The 22595-nt window shown below is 41.7% G+C and overlaps 1 protein-coding gene across 1 annotated transcript in view; it reads right to left on the bottom strand.

Moving 5' to 3' along the window:
• The window catches only part of CIT (citron rho-interacting serine/threonine kinase), an 839833-nt gene that overhangs the window by 152046 nt on the left and 665192 nt on the right, over nt 1-22595 (bottom strand). The window contains exons 29-30 of the mRNA XM_053702064.1: nt 8520-8624; nt 8192-8332 (exon numbers count right to left, since the gene is read on the bottom strand). Of these exons, the coding sequence (XP_053558039.1) occupies nt 8192-8332; nt 8520-8624 (246 nt within the window). The remainder of the gene's footprint in view (nt 1-8191; nt 8333-8519; nt 8625-22595) is intronic.

The following is a 22595-nucleotide window of genomic DNA, read 5'->3' as shown; positions in this document are numbered from 1 at the left end:
TCACCGGTGCTCTCTCCTGCTTGATCTTGGCAATCAGTCGAGGGAGCAGAGGAAATGGTGGAAACACATAGGCCAGGTTGAAAGACCAAGGCGCTGCTAGAGCATCTATCAGCGTCGCCTTGGGATCCCTGGACCTGGATCCGTAACAAGGAAGCTTAGCGTTCTGGCGAGACGCCATGAGATCCAGTTCTGGTTTGCCCCAACGATGAATCAATTGTGCAAACACCTCCGGATGGAGTTCCCACTCCCCCGGATGAAAAGTCTGACGACTTAGAAAATCCGCCTCCCAGTTCTCTACACCTGGGATATTGATAGCTGATAGGTGGCAAGAGTGAGTCTCTGCCCAGCGAATTATCTTTGAGACTTCTAACATCGCTAGGGAACTCCTTGTTCCCCCTTGATGGTTGATGTAAGCCACAGTCGTGATGTTGTCCGACTGAAATCTGATGAACCTCAGAGTTGCTAACTGAGGCCAAGCCTGAAGAGCATTGAATATCGCTCTCAGTTCCAGAATATTTATTGGAAGGAGTGTCTCCTCCTGAGTCCACGATCCCTGAGCCTTCAGGGAGTTCCAGACTGCACCCCAACCTAGAAGGCTGGCATCTGTCGTTACAATTGTCCAATCTGGCCAGCGAAAGGACAGATGGACCCGAAATAGCCACCAGAGAAGAAGACAAATCTGTGTAATCCCCATTCCACTGACTGAGCATGCAGAGTTGTAGCGGTCTGAGATGTAGGCGTGCAAACGGCACTATGTCCATTGCCGCTACCATTAAGCCGATTACTTCCACTGAAGGGCGTGGAATGGAATGAAGAACACGGCAGGAATTTAGAAGCTTTGATAACCTGGACTCCATCAGGTAAATTTTCATTTCCACAGAATCTATCAGAGTCCCTAGGAAGGAAACTCTTGTGAGTGGGGATAGAGAACTCTTTTCCTTGTTCACTTTCCACCAATGCGACCTCAGAAATGCCAGTACTATGTCCGTATGAGACTTGGCAATCTGGAAGTTTGACGCCCGTATCAGGATGTCGTCTAAATAAGGGGCCACTGCTATGCCCCGCGGCCTTAGGACTGCCAGAAGCGACCCCAGAACCTTCGTAAAAATTATTGGGGCTGTAGCTAATCCAAAGGGAAGAGCTACAAACTGGTAATGCCTGTCTAGAAAGGCAAACCGGAGAAACCGATGATGATCTTTGTGTATCGGAATGTGAAGATACATACTTTAAATCCACTGTAGTCATATATTGACCCTCCTGGATCATAGGTAGGATGGTACGAATAGTTTCCATCTTGAATGATGGAACTCTGAGGAATTTGTTTAAGATCTTTAGATCCAAAATTGGTCTGAAGGTTCCCTCTTTTTTGGGAACCACAAACAGATTTGAGTAAAATCCCTGTCCCTGTTCCTCCTTTGGAACTGGATGGATCACTCCCATAACTAGGAGGTCTTGTACACAGTGTAAGAATGCCTCTCTCTTTATCTGGTTTGCAGATAATTGTGAAAGGTGAAATCTCCCTTTTGGGGGGGGGGGGAGCTTTGAAGTCCAGAAGATATCCCTGGGATATAATTTCCAACGCCCAGAGATCCTGGACATCTCTTGCCCACGCCTGGGCGAAGACTGAAAGTCTGCCTCCTACTAGATCCGTTACCGGATAGGGGGCCGTTCCTTCATGCTGTCTTAGAGGCAGCAGCAGGCTTTTTGGCCTGCTTACCTTTGTTCCAGGTCTGGTTAGGTCTCCAGACCGTCTTGGACTGAGCAAAAGTTCCCTCTTGTTTTGCATTAGAGGAAGTTGATGCCGCACCTGCCTTGAAGTTTCGAAAGGCACGAAAATTAGACTGTTTGGCCCTTGATTTGGACCTATCCTGAGGAAGAGCATGACCTTTACCTCCAGTGATATCAGCAATAATCTCCTTCAAACCAGGCCCGAATAGGATCTGCCCCTTGAAGGGAATGTTAAGCAGCTTAGACTTTGAAGTAACGTCAGCTGACCATGATTTAAGCCATAGTGCCCTGCGTGCCTGGATAGCAAAACCAGAATTCTTAGCCGTTAGTTTAGTCAAATGAACAATGGCATCAGAAACAAAAGAATTGGCAAGCTTAAGTGCTCTAAGCTTGTCAAGTATGTCATCCAATGGAGTCGCTACCTGTAAAGCCTCTTCCAGAGACTCAAACCAGAACGCCGCAGCAGCAGTGACAGGAGCAATGCATGCAAGGGGCTGTAGGATAAAACCTTGTTGAATAAACATTTTCTTAAGGTAACCCTCTAACTTTTTATCCATTGGATCTAAAAAAGCACAACTGTCCTCGACAGGGATAGTAGTACGCTTTGCTAGAGTAGAAACTGCTCCCTCCACCTTAGGGACTGTCTGCCATAAGTCCCGTGTGGTGGCGTCTATTGGAAACATTTTTCTAAAAATAGGAGGGGGAGAGAACGGCACACCTGGTCTATCCCATTCCTTATTAATAATTTCTGTAAACCTTTTAGGTATTGGAAAAACATCAGTACACACCAGCACTGCATAGTATTTATCCAGTCTACACAATTTCTCTGGCACTGCAATTGTATCACAGTCATTCAGAGCAGCTAAAACCTCCCTGAGCAACACGCGGAGGTGTTCAAGCTTAAATTTAAATGTAGAAATATCATAATCAGGTTGCATCATCTTCCCTGAGTCAGAAACATCACCCACAGACTGAAGCTCTCCTTCCTCAGCTTCTGCATATTGTGAGGCAGTATCAGACATGGTTCTTAAAGCGTCAGTATGCTCTGCATTTCGTCTAACCCCAGAGCTATCTCGCTTTCCTCTAAATTCAGGTAGTCTGGCTAATACCGCTGACAGTGTATTAACCATTACTGCCGCCATGTCCTGTAAAGTAAACACTATGGGCGCCCTAGATGTACTTGGCGCCATTTGAGCATGAGTACCTTGAGCGGGAGTCAAAGGATCTGACACGTGGGGAGAGTTAGTCGGCATAACTTCCCCCTCGTCAGATTCCTCTGGTGATAAATTTTTTAAAGACAGAATATGATCTTTATTGCTTAAAGGGACACTGAACCCAATTTTTTTCTTTTGTAATTCAGAAAGAGCATGTAATTTTAAGCAACTTTCTAATTTACTCCTATTATCAATTTTTCTTCGTTCTCTTGCTATCATTATTTGAAAAAAAAGGCATCTAAGCTTTTTTTTTTGTTTCAGTACTCTGGACAGCACTTTTTTATTGGTGGATGAATTTATCCACCAATCCACAAGGACAACCCAGGTTGTTCACCAAAAATGGGCCAGCATCTAAACTTACATTCTTGCATTTCAAATAAAGATACCAAGAGAATGAAGAAATTTGATAAAAGGAGTAAATTAGAAAGTTGCTTAAAATTTCATGCTCAATCTGAATCACAAAAGAAAATTTTTGGGTACAGTGTCCCTTTAAAGTGAAATCAGTACATTTGGTACACATTCTAAGAGGGGGTTCCACCATGGCTTTTAAACATAATGAACAAGGAGTTTCCTCTATGTCAGACATGTTTGTACAGACTAGCAATGAGACTAGCAAGCTTGGAAAACACTTTAAATCAAGTTAACAAGCAAATATAAAAAACGGTACTGTGCCTTTAAGAGAAACAAATTTTGTCAGAATTTGAAAAACAGTGAAAAAAGGCAGTAAATCAAACGAAATTTTTACAGTGTATGTAATAAGCTAACAGAGCATTGCACCCACTTGCAAATGGATGATTAACCCCTTAGTTCAAAAAACGGATCAAAAAAACGATATAGACGTTTTTTAACAGTCACAACAAACTGCCACAGCTCTGCTGTGGCCCTACCTTCCCCAATAAACGACTTTGGAAAGCCTTTGAGCCCTTCAGAGATGTCCTATAGCATTCAGGGGACTCCTGAGGGAAGCTGGATGTCTCAGTCTGTAATATTAACTGGGCAAAAAAAAGAGCTAAATTAGGCCCCTCCCACTCATGCTACAACAGTGGAAAGCCTCAGGAAACTGTTTCTAGGCAAAATTTAAGCCAGCCATGTGGAAAAACTAGGCCCCAATAAAGTTTTATCACCAAAGCATATATAAAAACGCTTAAACATGTCAGCAAACGTTTTATATTGCAAATTTATAAGAGTATTACCTCTGAGAGTAAGCATGATACCAGTCGCTATTAAATCACTGTATCCAGGCTTACCTTACATTAATCCAGTATCAGCAGCATTTTCTAGCATTTACATCTCTAGAAAATTTTTTAACTGCACATACCTCATAGCAGGATAACCTGCACGCCATTCTCCCGCTGAAGTTACCTCTCTCCTCAGTCATATGTGAGAACAGCAATGGATCTTAGTTACAACCTGCTAAGATCATAGAAAATGCAGGCAGAATCTTCTTCTATTTACTGCCTGGGATAAAATAGTACAACTCCGGTACCATTTAAAAATAAACTTTTGATTGAAGAAAAAACTAACTATATTTCACCACTTCTCTCTTACTACCTCCATGCTTGTTGAGAGTTGCAAGAGAATGACTGGATATGGCAGTTGGGGGAGGAGCTATGTAAAAGCTCTGCTGTGGGTGATCCTCTTGCAACTTCCTGTTGGGAATGAGAATATCCCACAAGTAATGGATGATCCGTGGACTGGATACACCTTACAAGAGAAATACAATTAATTCATCAATAATAATGACAATGATAAGTAGAACCCACAATTATGTCAGCATCAAAAATACACTCGTGCTGATCATAATGTAGCATATCAATTATAGAAAGGGATATAATGAGACAGTTGATCATCCACAGTATATGTATTAACCTCATCAAATTAAATCACTAACATAAAAAAAACCACATTTGTAAGTGTAATTATAAAAAAAATAGCAAATCTAATATAATAAAAAAATATATATGTTAAATATATGTTTAAAAAAAACAAGGTGTGCAAAATAACGGTATTCTCTATATATGTGTATATATCTCATCATATTGCATCGCTGTATACCAATCTTAGATGACGGAAAATTTCATCTAAATCAAAATGCAATATGTTGATATATAGACCAACATATTGTGTCACTAAATATCACCATAGTGTTATCAGATAGCAATATCTAAATCGCAATATGTTCTATCAATATAAATCTCATCATAATTAACTATCCGCTTGATGATATATATATAAAAAAAAACTACACCCAGATCAAAATGTACTATGTTATGTCAATGTAAATGAACAGCATCTAAAGGACCAAAGTCTACATATATACACATCATACATATAGTTTTAATTCTAACAAATAAACAATCTCAACCACAAACTCTTATAGCTCATAAACTCAGAATATCAGGGTCTATTACAATTTCAGCATCCTAAAACTCTGTTGGTCATATATATATTCAAACCCTCCCAAACATCCTATTAAATAATTTATTCAGATGTGGGGTCATAGAATATATCCCAAAATCTATACAAATAGTACAGAAAGTCTAAATAGGCAAGGTATCACGCTAGATGATTAATAAACCCCCAGCCTCTTATTCATGGATCCGTAAAGGAACAGCTATCCTCCATAGGGATCAAAGTACTCCAAGCCATAGTAGAAAAGCTCTCTTCTACCTAAGGCATTTTGATGGAGTCAACGACAGGAAAATCCTTTAAAGGACGGGAGACAGGGAGAAAAGTAACCCTAGCTTCTCCAATTCCTGAGAAAATTTCTAGAAACACTTCCTCATAGGAAGGAACATCATAGAAATGATAGTTAAACTTGCAAGGGTTGACAACAACAGGGTTATCAATGTCATCCAAGTAGCTAAAACCTCCTTTAACAGTACACGAGGTGTGCAAGCATACATCTGAAGGAGACCACTTCAGCATCAGATGAAGGAATTATACTGTCCGAAATCTGAGATTTTACCCTCAGAAGCTACCAGTAAATCCTCCTCACCAGACTAAGGAGGGAGAGCGGCATGTGTAGTAGAATGTGGAGCAGAAACCTTACTATCTGAAAGACTTTAATATCATTGCATTTTCCCTGTAGGTAAGGAAAAACAGGTACAGCCGCAGATACCGCAGAGGATACCTGGCTTCAAAATCTGTAGGCAAATACACTCCTCCAGGAGATTGAGAGGAACTGCAGGGCACTGCATGTGACGCCAATGAGGCTTGGGACGTTTGAGAATAAAGCTGTGGCATTACCTACACGGCATCATACTGTGAGACATGTGGCTAGCAAAATAAATTTGCAATAATTTTTTTTTAAATTAAAAAAAAAAATTAACACTATCACTTTAAGAGTTTAGAGATATATATAGGAACAGACCTCATAGGAAAACCCCCAATTCTCTAGCTATAGAAAATTCTTTATTGGGACATTAATGTAAATAATTCCTTAATAGAAGGAAATTCCCTCATAAGCATATGTACATGGAGGACAATGTTATACTCCTGATACATAACATTAACATCAGCCCAATCCCCTCCAATTATAGAAAGGTCAATAATGGGGCATTTATAAAAATAATTCCTAAACCGAAGAAGTCTTTACATATGCAGGAAGCATATAGTAACATTGTGGGCTCCGACAAACATATAGGCTCCAAACAGCTCAAGGCTGCATACCAGCCCGCCGCTCCGTTCTCAGTCAGAGAAGGAACCCAAGTCATGTGAGGGCCACAGAAACTCACAAAAAAATGGCGCTGCTCCGATCCTCCAAGGATGAGGTGGAGTCATTAGAAATGTTAGAAAGCGCGTAGCAGAAAGAAAAAAAAAACCAGCTGAGCTAAAAAGTTAATAAATCAATGTACGGGAGAAAAAACTACAGGGGAATTACAACGGAGACTGCCTAAGTAAAGTCTGTCACAAACGTATCCGTGTATAAGTGAGGAAATGGCGCCTCTCTGTAACAAGTGCAGAGATCTCAGAAACCCCTTGAAAAGATCAGTAATCAGGCCACCAGATAGCTATACATAAAGCGATCACACATAAACCCATAAAGTCTCATACATGCGATATTGTACAAATAAAATAGCCTCATGTAACTGTTAACCCCTCCAATCACTAAACGGGAAACAGTTTCTCTCACATCTCACAATAAGTGCCTGGGCACTGCCATTATTAACATCCTAGCTAGGATATATTGTGTCCCAAGAAAGTCTGCAGAGTCCTTAAAGTGCACAGTCTCCCTTACTTAGAAGACAAAAGGCACTTACCTGCATCTAGCTGTCCGGCAGGAGGACAGCCTATATGGTGTGAGAGGAAGCCACTCCTCACAGAGACCTGTGGAAAAAGAAAGAACAGAGTAAACCTACTCTGGTTTTCTATACTAGGGCAGCAAAAATGTTAGGAAAACACAGCAAGGCCCACCTCACAAGTTCCTAACTGCTTTAAAGCCACCACTGCCCTATTGAAGAGACTAATGTGGAGTACGGCTAGACCCAATCTTGAGAGAAAAGATCAGAGTAAACCTACTCTGGCTTTCAAAATAATAAAATCTTGATTGAAGTGAAATAAATCCAAATTTCAGACGACACCAAAACTTCACCTCCTCCATGCACCAAGGCAAAAAGAATGACTGGGGTTTGTGGAAAGGGAAGTGATACTTACCAGCTTTGCTGTGGTGCTCTTTGCCTCCTCCTGCTGGCCAGGAGTGATATTCCCAACAGTAATTGATGACGTCGTGGACTCACCATATCTTAGGAAAGAAATACATTTACCAGACAGAAATAAAAATCTGCTTATTTGAAATTCAAGTGTTATTGCATTGTATTATTTTTTTATTATGCACGTTATTTATGCAATTCTACTTTATTTAGTGGTCCTTTAAAGGGACACAAAACCCAATTTTTTTCTTTCATGATTCAGATAGAGCATGCAATTTTAAGCAACTTTCTAATTTACTCCTATTATACCTTTGTTCTCTTGCTATCTTTATTTGAAACATTTTTTTTTGGTTCATCACCTGGGTAGCGCTTGCTGATTGGTGGCTTAATTTAGAAGCACAAACTAATTGCATAATGTAAAAAACTGATTTAATGTTAATTTGTGCAACAACATTGAAAAACATAATAAAATAATATTAGCTAATTTTAGCTTAAATTATAGCCGAGTGGTCAGTAAAATCAGCCTGGTGGTGTGCCATGGCGAGAACACGGTATAAACAGGAAGGGATGCACAAAAATCATATCAGTTTCAGATACCTGCATATTTTCCAGCTGGTACTCCAAATCGCTCCTCTCTGTTTTCAGCAGGTCTGCTCGATCAAGTGCTTCCTGAAGACCTTGAGTCAATCGGAAGATGTGATTCTTTTGCAGGTCCATCTGCTGCTGAAGTTTTGCCTGCTGCTCCCCACACAAAAGGCTATTTTAGTAGGTTGAAATCTATTGGTTATCAGCTAATAATTGAATATTCAAAAACAAATGCGATATTTAGGGGAATATATGTAATAAAAAAAACTACATGTATGTGATTCATTCTATGCAATTCAATGGTTTCTGTGCAATAACCCAGGAATCGCTTATCATTTACCTCTTCTAATAGTCGCTGCTTTAGTTCTCTCTCAGTCTCAAGTTTTTGTTGTAAACTCCGAGCATTCATTTCCAGCATGGCATGTTTCTTTTCCAAATCATTCAGCTGTGTTATTGGGGGAAAAACAGCACGGGATGTTAAAGTGTTTCTTGCACTTAAAGGAACAAAGTAATGTAATTATTAGTCTTAAAAAAAGCCCATTCTTAGGCCAAAACTCGTAGATGGTCACTCCTATGACATTTTCTGGTGAGCAGTTTTCTGATATTTGTATGTTTCTATTACCTTTTCCTTTTCTGGTGATGTTTGAGCACTGTTTTCTGGTTACACCTACACATCTCTAGATACATAATTTTCTGTTTTGTTTTTTTTATTATTAAAATTATATAAAGGTTGAAAACTTAATCAAAACTGCTTGAGACCGGAAAAGTTTTGGATTTTGGAATATTTGCATTCTTAAAATGGGACAGTTTAAAGCGGGGATGGGGAAAAAGTGTAAACATCAATATATTATGTAATTTAGGCAATATTTACATGTTATAATACATCTTATACATGTAACCTAAAGGTAGTTTTATATACTTTTGTATACATAGTACCATCAGATAGTACAGTAAGTACTGTATTTAGAAAGGTAATATGTTTTGCTTTAAATAAATATCGACTAGTATTTTGAATTTTAAAACACACACACACACACACACACACACACAGATAAAAAAATAATAATACAAAGACAAGGGCAGAGAAGACTGTGACTTACAGGCAGGGAAAATAGAATTTTTTGATAATTTTTTTTTTTTTTTAAATGTAATAAAAAAAAAAAAAGTCAAATGAAGTGCAAAACAAGATCTGCCAAAAACTGTACAGAAAGACAAAAATTGGGCTCATGGACTCTAACCATGAAAAAAATGATTAATCAGGTAAACATAAATGATGTTTTCTTTCATAAAAGATAAGAGTCAACAAGATGTGGGATCTTATGCCCAAGTAATGAAGTCCATGATACCACAATGTAATAGGAGGGACAAGACAGGTAGGTAGGCGATTTACTGATAAGGAACTGCAACCCGCAGTACTTCTGCCAAAAGCAGCCTCAGAAGAGGCAAACAATGCAAAATGATAACATTTAGCGCAATCTGATCTGTGAAGGCTTCAATACGAAAAAGTCCTAGAAGTAGCAACTGCTCTAGTAGAATGAGCAGAAATGTGTTTGGGGGAGTCTTCCTCACAACTAATTATGCTTTACAAATTAAAGCTTTAAGTCTAAGTCAAGCAGGTAAAGTAATCGCTGTGTGCTTTAGCCCCTTGTGAGGACTAGATTAATTAATAAATAACTTCTGAATGATTTCATGGCTTCCACATAGAATTTGAGAGCTCATAGTACATCTAAATTGTGAATATGTACAATATATTTTTTTGAGATCTACACAGAAAGAAGGAACCACAATTTTCTGGTTAATTGTATCAGTAGATACAATTGAAGTTAGGATGGAATAAACTGTCCAAATCCCAGCCTTAACTTAATGAAACGTTTTGCAAGAAAAAGCAGACAACTCTGAAACCATTCTGGGACGAGAAAATAGCTAATAGGAAAATAACTTTCCAGGACAATAGCTAAAGGTCTAATTGATGCATGGGTTTGAAAGGAAAGGACTGAAGAACCTTTAAGACTAGATTTAGGCTCCAAAGAGAAGCAACTGGTTAAATTACCAGCCTAATTTGAATTAAGTGGATATGAAATAGTGCTCCTTTAGTTAATTTTATATATATGTTGTCTTTCTATTTAGTAGCTGGTTTCTCAGTGGGAGAAAACCTCTAGGTTTCCCGCAATAAGGCATGAACGTGCTCTAGCCCGAAAATTAAGGACATGTCCTAACCCATATTTTAAAATTTGGAACATGACATAAGACAAAAATGTCTTGTAACTACAAGGTATTTACTGACCCTTTAAATAAAAGTAATTTGCCTTTAACACAAACAAAGCAAATCATATTCTTTAGATCTTTACATAGTCTGCAATATAATAGTAATAGAGAAAAAAAAAAGTAAAAAAAAAAAAAGGACCTTCCTTCCAAAAGCTCCCTCCGCTGAGGCAAATACACCAAAATGATAAAATATTGTGAAAGTATGCAAACAGGACCAAGCTGCAACCTTACACATGTGCTCTACTGATGCCGTATTCTTAAAACCCAAAGTAGTAGACACAGAAAGAGTTGAATAAACTAATATGTGAAGGCAACTACTGACCCATCTCCAAGTAAGATACATGAGTCAAACTCTTTAATCAAGAAGCTAAAGTAAAAAAAGCTGCCTTCTGGCTCTTACGTTAATCGGACAATTCAACAAGCAAGATAGAAGACTGCTAAAAAATCTTTAGTAGCCTTTAAATAAAAATTTTAACGACCTGCCTACATCTACAGTGGGCAATAATCTACCTGTAGAAGATGTTGAATTAGGACGCAAGCAAGGAACCATAATTTGCTGGTTAATTTTCACTAAGAAAACACTCAGGTAATAAACCAAAGTTCGTAAAACTGCATTGTGCTGAAGTAACACCAGATTCTTAAGACCGCAGGAGAGAGCTGAAGATTCACAAACTCTCCTAGTCGAAGAAAATTGCTAACAAAAATAAAATCTTCAAAAAAAGAAACTAAATACCCAATGAATGCCTAGATTCCAAAGGAAAGACACTGGAAGCCTCCTAGAACCAGATTTAGCCCATTCACTACTGGGAATTTCAGAGAAAAACTTGCCCGAAATACTGAAGAATTTTTAGCATTTTTTCTATAACTCCATTTAAATAGAGCCCTATTTTAGCTTACTGAAAGTGCAACGTATTTATAAACGTTATGCTGTACGATAGGCAACGTAACGCATGACACATATATACGTCTTTTGGGTTTAGGGGTTAAACTCCGTGGAGGAGAGATAACAGGTCTGGTTCTAACCAGAGTATGAATAAATGTAACAAAGCAGAAAGTGCAGAAATGTGACCCTTTAGAAGGCTGACCGATAGACCCTGCCATGCTTCCTAAATTAAAACACTAGGAAAGGTACACTTTCTATACCTTCTGGTAAATCCTTCCGTAACAGGCATACAAGCTTGAATCAGTCACTTTAACAGATTCAGAAAAAACTAAATTTATGCTTACCTGATAAGTTATTTTCTTTCCTGGCATGGAGAGTCCACAAATCAATTCTAATTACTAGTGGGAATTCAACTCCTGGCCACCAGGAGGAGGCAAAGAACACCCCAGCAGAGCTGTTAAGTATCACTCCTACTTCCCTTAAGCCCCCAGTCATTCAGTCGAAGGAATATGGAAAGAGAAGATGACACAAGGGTATAGAGGTGCCTGAGGTTTAAACAAAAATAGCAGTCTTAACTCAAATTAAGGGCGGGTTGTGGACTCTCCATGACAGGAAAGAAAATAATTTATCAGGTTAGCATACATTTTCTTTTCTTTCCAATGGCACGGAGAGTCCACAAATCCATTCTAATTACTTGTTGGAACCAATACCCAAGCTAGAGGACACAGAATGAAAGGGAGGGAAAACAAGACAGGCGGATCTAAACAAAAGCACCACTGCTTGAAGAACTTTTCTTCCAAAAGAAGCCTCAGCTAAAGCAAAAGTATCAAATTTGGAGAATTTGGAAAAGGTATGCAACGAGGACCAAGTGTCCACCTTGCAGATTTGCTGCACAGATGCTTAATTTTTGAAGGCCCAGGAAGAAGAGACAGATCTAGTAGAATGAGCAATAATTTTCTCAGGAGGCTGTTGACCAGCTGTCTCATAAGCTAAGCGGAAAACACTTCTCAACCAGAAAGAAAGAGCAGTAGAAGTGGCCTTCTGACCCTTACCAGAGAAAACAACAAACAGGGCAGTAGATTGCCGAAAATCTTTAGTTGCTTGAAGGTAAAATTTTAGCGCACGCACAACATCCAGGGTATGCAACAGGCGTTCCTTCTGATAAAAACAATAAGAAGGAAAGAGGCACCACATGTGTGAATCAGTAACACAAGCTGGAAATAAATGAGCTGGAGACACAGGGTACTCACATTATACAGAGGCACTTTCTTGTGCCATTAGAAGCAGGCTGTTTTTTTAGCAGCAAACCAGATAGCTGGACACAGACAGATCCCGGGATCCCCAGGTATAGGGCCAACGGAGTGATAGCAGGGCTCAGATAGACTCTTACGCCCAAAACCCTGGGTCAGCAGGCAGATGGTTGTAGGAGGGCAAGGACACACCGCCCCTTGGTAGCGTAGTAAGATATACACTCAGCACTGAGAGTTAAAACTTTCCCAAATTGATTTATTAAAAAGTTGTATAAAAACACAATTTATGCTTACCTGATAAATGTATTTCTCTTGTGGTGTATCCAGTCCACGGATCATCCATTACTTGTGGGATATTCTCATTCCCAACAGGAAGTTGCAAGAGGACACCCACAGCAGAGCTTTTATATAGCTCCTCCCCTAACTGCCATATCCAGTCATTCAACCGAAAACACGCAGAGAAAGGAGAAACCATAGGGTGCAGTGGTGACTGTAGTTTAAATGAAAAAATTACCTGCCTTAAAATGACAGGGCGGGCCGTGGACTGGATACACCACAAGAGAAATAAATTTATCAGGTAAGCATAAATTGTGTTTTCTCTTGTAAGGTGTATCCAGTCCACGGATCATCCATTACTTGTGGGATACCAATACCAAAGCTAAAGTACACGGATGAAGGGAGGGACAAGGCAGGTACTTAAACGGAAGGTACCACTGCCTGTAAAACCTTTCTCCCAAAAATAGTCTCCGAAGAAGCAAAAGTATCAAATTTGTAGAATTTTGAAAAAGTATGAAGCGAAGACCAAGTCGCCGCCTTGCAAATCTGTTCAACAGAAGCCTCATTTTTAAAGGCCCAAGTGGAAGCCACAGCTCTAGTAGAATGAGCTGTAATCCTTTCAGGAGGCTGCTGGCCAGCAGTCTCATAGGCTAAGCGGATTATGCTTCTTAGCCAAAAAGAAAGAGAGGTTGCCGAAGCCTTCTGACCTCTCCTCTGTCCAGAGTAGACAACAAAGCAGATGTTTGACGAAAATCTTTAGTAGCTTGTAAGTAAAACTTTAAAGCACGAACCACGTCAAGATTGTGTAATAGACGTTCCTTCTTTGAAGAAGGATTAGGACACAAGGATGGAACAACAATCTCTTGATTGATATTCTTGTTAGATACCACCTTAGGTAAAAACCCAGGTTTGGTACGCAGGACTACCTTATCCGTATGGAAGATCAGATAAGGAGAATCACATTGTAAAGCAGATAACTCGGAGACTCTATGAGCCGAGGAAATAGCTACCAAAAAAAGAACTTTCCAAGATAAAAGTTTGATATCTATGGAATGAAGAGGTTCAAACGGAACTCCTTGAAGAACCTTAAGAACCAAATTTAAGCTCCATGGGGGAGCAACAGGTTTAAACACAGGCTTGATTCTAACCAAAGCCTGACAAAATGCCTGAACGTCTGGAACATCTGCCAGACGCTTGTGCAAAAGAATAGATAGAGCAGAAATCAGTCCTTTTAAGGAACTAGCTGACAATCCTTTTTCCAAACCATCTTGGAGAAAAGATAATATCCTGGGAATCCTAACCCTTGGATTCACACCAATAAAGATATGTACGCCATATTTTATGGTAAATTTTCCTGGTGACAGGCTTTCGTGCCTGTATTAAGGTATCAATGACTGACTCGGAGAAGCCACGCTTTGATAAAATCAAGCGTTCAATCTCCAGGCAGTCAGTCTCAGAGAAATTAGATTTGGATGGTTGAAAGAACCCTGAAGTAGAAGGTCCTGTCTCAGAGGCAGAGTCCATGGTGGAAAGGATGACATGTCCACCAGATCTGCATACCAGGTCCTGCGTGGCCACGCAGGTGCTATAAAAATCACTGATGCTCTCTCCTGCATGACCTTGGCAATCAGTCGAGGGACCAGAGGAAACGGTGGAAACACATAAGCCAGGTTGAAAGACCAGCGCTGCTAGAGCATCTATCAGCGTCGCCTTGGGATCCCTGGACCTGGATCCGTAACAAGGAAGCTTGGCGTTCTGGCGAGACGCCATGAGATCCAGTTCTGGTTTGCCCCAACGATGAATCAATTGTGCAAACACCTCCGGATGGACTTCCCACTCTCCCGGATGAAAAGTCTGACGACTTAGAAAATCCGCCTCCCAGTTCTCTACATCTGGGATATGGATAGCTGATAGGTGGCAAGAGTGAGTCTCTGCCCAGCGAATTATCTTTGAGACTTCAAACATCGCTAGGGAACTTCTTGTTCCCCCTTGATGGTTGATGTAAGCCACAGTCGTGATGTTGTCCGACTGAAATCTGATGTACCTCAGAGTTGCTAACTGAGGCCAAGCCTGAAGAGCATTGAATATCGCTCTCAGTTACAGAATATTTATTGGAAGGAGTGTCTCCTCCTGAGTCCACGATCCCTGAGCCTTCAGGGAGTTCCAGACTGCACCCCAACCTAGAAGGCTGGCATCTGTTGTTACAATTGTCGAATCTGGCCTGCGAAAGGTCATACCTTTGGACAGGTGGACCCGAGATAGCCACCAGAGAAGAGAATCCCTGGTCTCTTGATCCAGATTTAGTAGAGGGGACAAATCTGTGTAATCCCGTTCCACTGACTGAGCATGCATAGTTGCAGCGGTCTGAGATGTAGGCGTGCAAACGGCACTATGTCCATTGCCGCTACCATTAAGTCGATTACTTCCATGCACTGAGCCACCAAAGGGCGCGGAATGAAGAACACGGCAGGAATTTAGAAGCTTTGATAACCTGGACTCCGTCAGGTAAATTTTCATTTCTACAGAATCTATCAGAGTCCCTAGGAAGGAAACTCTTGTGAGTGGGGATAGAGAACTCTTTTCCTCGTTCACTTTCCACCCATGCGATCTCAGAAATGCCAGTACTACGTCCGTATGAGACTTGGCAATTTGGAAGTTTGACGCCTGTATCAGGATGTCGTCTAAATAAGGGGCCACTGCTATGCCCCGCGGCCTTAGGACCGCCAGAAGCGACCCCAGAACCTTCGTAAAGATTCTTGGGACTGTAGCTAATCCAAAGGGAAGAGCTACAAACTGGTAATGCCCGTCTAGAAAGGCAAACCTGAGAAACAAATAGTTTCCATCTTGAATGATGGAACTCTGAGGAATTTGTTTAAGATCTTTAGATCCAAAATTGGTCTGAAGGTTCCCTCTTTTTTGGGAACCACAAACAGATTTGAGTAAAAACCCTGTCCCTGTTCCTCCTTTGGAACTGGATGGATCACTCCCATAACTAGGAGGCCTCGTACACAGTGTAAGAATGCCTCTCTCTTTATCTGGTTTGCAGATAATTGTGAAAGGTGAAATCTCCCTTTTGGGGGGGAAGCTTTGAAGTCCAGAAGATATCCCTGGGATATAATTTCCAACGCCCAGGGATCCTGGACATCTCTTGCCCACGCCTGGGCGAAGACTGAAAGTCTGCCCCCTACTAGATCCGTTACCGGATAGGGGGCCGTTCCTTCATGCTGTCGTAGAGGCAGCAGCAGGCTTTTTGGCCTGCTTACCTTTGTTCCAGGTCTGGTTTGGTCTCCAGACCGCCTTGGACTGAGCAAAAGTTCCCTCTTTTTTTGCATTAGAGGAAGTTGATGCCGCACCTGCCTTGAAGTTTCGAAAGGCACGAAAATTAGACTGTTTGGCCCTTGATTTGGACCTGTCCTGAGGAAGGGCATGACCTTTTCCTCCAGTGATATCAGCAATAATCTCCTTCAAACCAGGCCCGAATAGGGTCTGCCCCTTGAAGGGAATGTTAAGTAGCTTAGATTTTGAAGTCACGTCAGCTGACCACGATTTAAGCCATAACGCCCTGCGCGCCTGTATAGCAAAACCAGAATTCTTAGCCGTTAGTTTAGTCAAATGAACAATGGCATCAGAAACAAAAGAATTGGCTAGCTTAAGTGCTCTAAGCTTGCCAAGTATGTCATCCAATGGAGTCGCTACCTGTAAAGCCTCTTCCAGAGACTCAAACCAGAACGCCGCAGCAGCAGTGACAGGAGCAATGCATGCAAGGGGCTGTAGGATAAAACCTTGTTGAATAAACATTTTCTTAAGGTAACCTTCTAATTTTTTATCCATAAGATCTAAAAAAGCACAACTGTCCTCGACAGGGATAGTAGTACGCTTCGCTAGAGTAGAAACTGCTCCTTCCACCTTAGGGACTGTCTGCCATAAGTCCCGTGTGGTGGCGTCTATTGGAAAAAAAAATCTAAAAATAGGAGGGGGAGAGAACGGCACACCTGGTCTATCCCATTCCTTATTAATAATTTCTGTAAACCTTTTAGGCATTGGAAAAACATCAGTACACACCGGCACTGCATAGTATTTATCCAGTCTACACAATTTCTTTGGCACTGCAATTGTATCACAGTCATTCAGAGCAGCTAAAACCTCCCTGAGCAACACGCGGAGGTGTTCAAGCTTAAATTTAAATGTAGAAATATCAGAATCAGGCATCTTTCCTGAGTCAGAAACATCACCCACAGACTGAAGCTCTCCTTCCTCAGCTTCTGCATATTGTGAGGCAGTATCAGACATGGTTCTTAAAGCGTCAGTATGCTCTGCATTTCGTCTAACCCCAGAGCTATCTTGCTTACCTCTAAATTCAGGTAGTCTGGCTAATACCGCTGACAGTGTATTAACCATTACTGCCGCCATGTCTTGTAAAGTAATCGCTATGGGCGCCCTAGATGTACTTGGCACCATTTGAGCGTGAGTCCCTTGAGCGGGAGTCAAAGGATCTGACACGTGGGGAGAGTTAGTCGGCATAACTTCCCCCTCGTCAGATTCCTCTGGTGATAAATTTTTTAAAGACAAAATATGATCTTTATTGCTTAAAGTGAAATCAGCACATTTGGTACACATTCTAAGAGGGGGTTCCACCATGGCTTTTAAACATAATGAACAAGGAGTTTCCTCTATGTCAGACATGTTTGTACAGACTAGCAATGAGACTAGCATCTTGGAAAACACTTTAAATCAAGTTAACAAGCAAATATAAAAAACGGTTCTGTGCCTTTAAGAGAAACAAATTTTGTCAAAATTTGAAAAACAGTGAAAAAAGGCAGTAAATCAAACGAAATTTTTACAGTGTATGTAATAAGCTAACAGAGCTAGGCACCCACTTGCAAATGGATGATTAACCCCTTAGTTCAAAAAACGGATCAAAAAAACGATAGACTTTTTTAACAGTCACAAAAAACTGCCACAGCTCTGCTGTGGCCCTACCTTCCCCAATAAACGACTTTGGAAAGCCTTTGAGCCCTTTAGAGATGTCCTATAGCACTCAGGGGACTTCTGAGGGAAGCTGGATGTCTCAGTCTGTAATTTTAACTGCGCAAAAAAGCTCTAAAATAGGCCCCTCCCACTCATACTACAACAGTGGAAAGCCTCAGGAAACAGTTTCTAGGCAAAATTTAAGCCAGCCATGTGGAAAAACATAATTTATGCTTACCTGATAAATGTATTTCTCTTGTAGTGTATCCAGTCCACGGATCATCCATTACTTGTGGGATATTCTCCTTCCCAACAGGAAGTTGCAAGAGGATCACCCACAGCAGAGCTGCTATATAGCTCCTCCTCTCACTGCCATATCCAGTCATTCGACCGAAACAAGCCGAGAAAGGAGAAACCATAGGGTGCAGTGGTGACTGTAGTTTAATTAAAATTTAGACCTGCCTGAAAAGGACAGGGCGGGCCGTGGACTGGATACACTACAAGAGAAATAAATTTATCAGGTAAGCATAAATTATGTTTTCTCTTGTTAAGTGTATCCAGTCCACGGATCATCCATTACTTGTGGGATACCAATACCAAAGCTAAAGTACACGGATGATGGGAGGGACAAGGCAGGAACTTAAACGGAAGGAACCACTGCCTGTAGAACCTTTCTTCCAAAAACAGCCTCCGAAGAAGCAAAAGTATCAAATTTGTAAAATTTGGAAAAAGTATGAAGGGAAGACCAAGTTGCAGCCTTGCAAATCTGTTCAACAGAGGCCTCATTTTTAAAGGCCCAGGTGGAAGCCACAGCTCTTAGTAGAAAGAGCTGTAATCCTTTCAGGAGGCTGCTGTCCAGCAGTCTCATAGGCTAAACGGATTATACTCCGAAGCCAAAAAGAAAGAGAGGTTGCCGAGGCCTTCTGACCTCTCCTCTGTCCAGAGTAAACAACAAACAGGTTAGATGTTTGGCGAAAATCTTTAGTAGCCTGTAAGTAAAACTTCAAGGCACGGACTACGTCTAGATTATGCAAAAGACGTTCCTTCTTTGAAGAAGGATTAGGACATAATGATGGAACAACAATCTCTTGATTGATATTCTTGTTAGAAACCACCTTAGGTAAAAACCCAGGTTTTGTATGCAGAACAACTTTATCTGAATGAAAGATCAGATAAGGAGAATCACAATGTAAGGCAGATAACTCCGAGACTCTTCGAGCCGAGGAAATAGCCATCAGAAAAAGAACTTTCCATGAAAGAAGTTTGATATCAATAGAATGAAGGGGTTCAAACGGAACCCCTTGAAGAACTTTAAGAACCAAGTTTAAGCTCCATGGAGGAGCAACAGGTTTAAACACAGGCTTAATTCTAACTAAAGCCTGACAAAATGCCTGAACGTCTGGAACTTCTGCCAGAAGCTTGTGTAAAAGAATAGACAGAGCAGAAATCTGTCCCTTTAAAGAACTAGCTGATAATCCTTTGTCCAAACCCTCTTGGAGGAAGGACAATATCCTAGGAATCCTAACCCTACTCCATGAGTAATTCTTGGATTCACACCAATGAAGATATTTACGCCATATCTTGTGGTAAATTTTCCTGGTGACAGGCTTTTGTGCCTGTATTAAGGTATCAATTACTGACTCGGAGAAGCCACGCTTTGATAGGATCAAGCGTTCAATCTCCATGCAGTCAGTCTCAGAGAAAGTAGATTCGGATGATTGAAAGGACCATGTATTAGAAGGTCTTGTCTCAGAGGCAGAGTCCATGGTGGAAAGGATGACATGTCCACTAGGTCTGCATACCAGGTCCTGCGTGGCCACGCAGGCGCTATCAATATCACCGATGCTCTTTCCTGTTTGATTTTGGCAATCAGACGAGGGAGCAGAGGAAACGGTGGAAACACATAAGCCAGGTTGAAGAACCAAGGCGCTGCTAGAGCATCTATCAGTGCCGCTTTTGGATCCCTGGACCTGGATCCGTAACAAGGAAGCTTAGCGTTCTGGCGAGACGCCATGAGATCCAATTCTGGTTTGCCCCAACGGAGAACCAATTGAGCAAACACCTCCGGATGGAGTTCCCATTCCCCCGGATGAAAAGTCTGATGACTTAGAAAATCCGCCTCCCAGTTCTCTACACCTGGGATATGGATCGCTGACAGGTGGCAAGAGTGAGTCTCTGCCCAGCGAATTATCTTGGAGACTTCTGACATCGCTAGGGAACTCCTGGTTCCCCCTTGATGGTTGATGTAAGCCACAGTCGTGATGTTGTCCGACTGAAATCTGATGAACCTCAGTGTTGCTAGCTGAGGCCAAGCCAGATGAGCATTGAAGATTGCTCTTAACTCCAGAATATTTATTGGGAGGAGTTTCTCCTCCTGAGTCCATGAACCCTGAGCCTTCAGGGAGTTCCAGACTGCACCCCAACCTAGAAGGCTGGCATCTATTGTTACAATTGTCCAATCTGGTCTGCGAAAGGTCATACCCTTGGACAGATGGGCCCGAGATAACCACCAGAGAAGAGAATCTCTGGTTTCCTGATCCAGATTTAGTAGAGGGGACAAATCTGTGTAATCCCCATTCCACTGACTGAGCATGCATAATTGCAGCGGTCTGAGATGCAGGCGCGCGAATGGCACTATGTCCATCGCCGCTACCATTAAGCCGATTACTTCCATGCACTGAGCCACCGTGGGGCGCGGAATGGAGTGAAGAACACGGCAAGCATTTAGAAGTTTTGATAACCTGGACTCCGTCAGGTAAATTTTCATTTCTACAGAATCTATTAGAGTCCCTAGGAAGGAAACCCTCGTGAGAGGAGATAGAGAACTCTTTTCTTCGTTCACTTTCCACCCATGCAACCTCAGGAATGCCAGAACTATCTCTGTATGAGATTTGGCAATTTGAAAGCTTGACGCCTGTATCAGGATATCGTCCAGGTAAGGAGCCACCGCTATGCCTCGCGGTCTTAGGATCGCCAGAAGTGAGCCCAGAACCTTTGTAAAAATTCTTGGGGCTGTAGCCAACCCGAATGGAAGAGCTACAAATTGGTAATGCCTGTCTAGAAAGGCAAACCTCAGGAACGGATGATGATTCTTGTGAATCGGAATGTGAAGGTAGGCATCATTTAAGTCCACTGTGGTCATGTACTGACCCTCTTGGATCATAATGACGGAACTCTGAGGAATTTGTTTAGGATCTTTAAATCCAAAATTGGTCTGAAGGTTCCCTCTTTTTTGGGAACCACAAACAGATTTGAATAAAACCCCTGTCCTTGTTCCGTCCGCGGAACTGGATGGATCACTCCCATTACAAGGAGATCTTGTACGCAGCTTAGGAATGCCTCTTTCTTTATCTGGTTTGCAGATAATCTTGAAAGGTGAAATCTCCCTTGTGGAGGAGAAGCTTTGAAGTCCAGAAGATATCCCTGAGATATGATCTCCAATGCCCAGGGATCCTGAACATCTCTTGCCCACGCCTGGGCGAAGAGAGAGAGTCTGCCCCCTACTAGATCCGTTGTCGGATAGGGGGCCGCTCCTTCATGCTGTCTTAGAGGCAGCAGCAGGCTTTCTGGCCTGCTTGCCCTTGTTCCAGGACTGGTTAGGTTTCCAGGCCTGCTTGGATTGAGCAAAAGTTCCCACTTGTTTTGAAGCAGAGGAAGCTGATGCTGCACCTGCCTTGAAATTTCGAAAGGCACGAAAATTAGACTGTTTGGCCTTTGATTTGGCCCTGTCCTGAGGAAGGGTATGACCCTTACCTCCAGTAATGTCAGCAATAATTTCTTTCAAACCAGGCCCGAATAAGGTCTGCCCCTTGAAAGGAATGTTGAGTAATTTAGACTTTGAAGTCACATCAGCTGACCAGGATTTGAGCCATAGCGCCCTACGCGCCTGGATGGCGAATCCGGAATTCTTAGCCGTTAGTTTAGTCAAATGAACAATGGCATCAGAAACAAATGAGTTAGCTAGCTTAAGAGTTCTAAGCTTGTCAGCAATTTAAGTCAATGGAGCTGTATGGATGGCCTCTTCCAGGGCCTCAAACCAGAATGCCGCCGCAGCAGTGACAGGCGCAATGCATGCAAGGGGCTGTAAAATAAAACCTTGTTGAATAAACATTTTCTTAAGGTAACCCTCTATTTTTTTATCCATTGGATCTGAAAAAGCACAACTGTCCTCAACCGGGATAGTGGTACGCTTTGCTAAAGTAGAAACTGCTCCCTCCACCTTAGGGACAGTCTGCCATAAGTCCCGTGTAGTGGCATCTATTGGAAACATTTTTCTAAATATAGGAGGTGGGGAAAAGGGCACACCGGGCCTATCCCACTCCTTACTAATAATTTCTGTAAGCCTTTTAGGTATTGGAAAAACATCAGTACTCACCGGCACTGCATAGTATTTATCCAGCCTACACAATTTCTCTGGCACTGCAATTGTGTCACAGTCATTCAGAGCAGCTAATACCTCCCCAAGCAATACACAGAGGTTCTCAAGCTTAAATTTAAAATTAGAAATCTCTGAATCAGGTCTCCCCGATTCAGAGACGTCAACCACAGACTGAAGCTCTCCGTCCTCAGGTTCTGCATATTGTGACGCAGTATCAGACATGGCTCTTACAGCATCTACGCGTTCTGTATCTCGTCTAACCCCAGAGCTATCGCGCTTGCCTCTCAATTCAGGCAATCTGGATAATACCTCTGACAGGGTATTATTCATGATTGCAGCCATGTCCTGCAAAGTAATCGCTATGGGCGTCCCTGATGTACTTGGCGCCATATTAGC

The sequence above is a fragment of the Bombina bombina genome, chromosome 2 (assembly GCF_027579735.1).
Source record: "Bombina bombina isolate aBomBom1 chromosome 2, aBomBom1.pri, whole genome shotgun sequence".
NCBI lineage: Eukaryota > Metazoa > Chordata > Amphibia > Anura > Bombinatoridae > Bombina > Bombina bombina.
The sequence above is the reverse complement of the archived record's forward strand: the minus strand, read 5'-3'. Positions and strand labels throughout refer to the sequence as shown.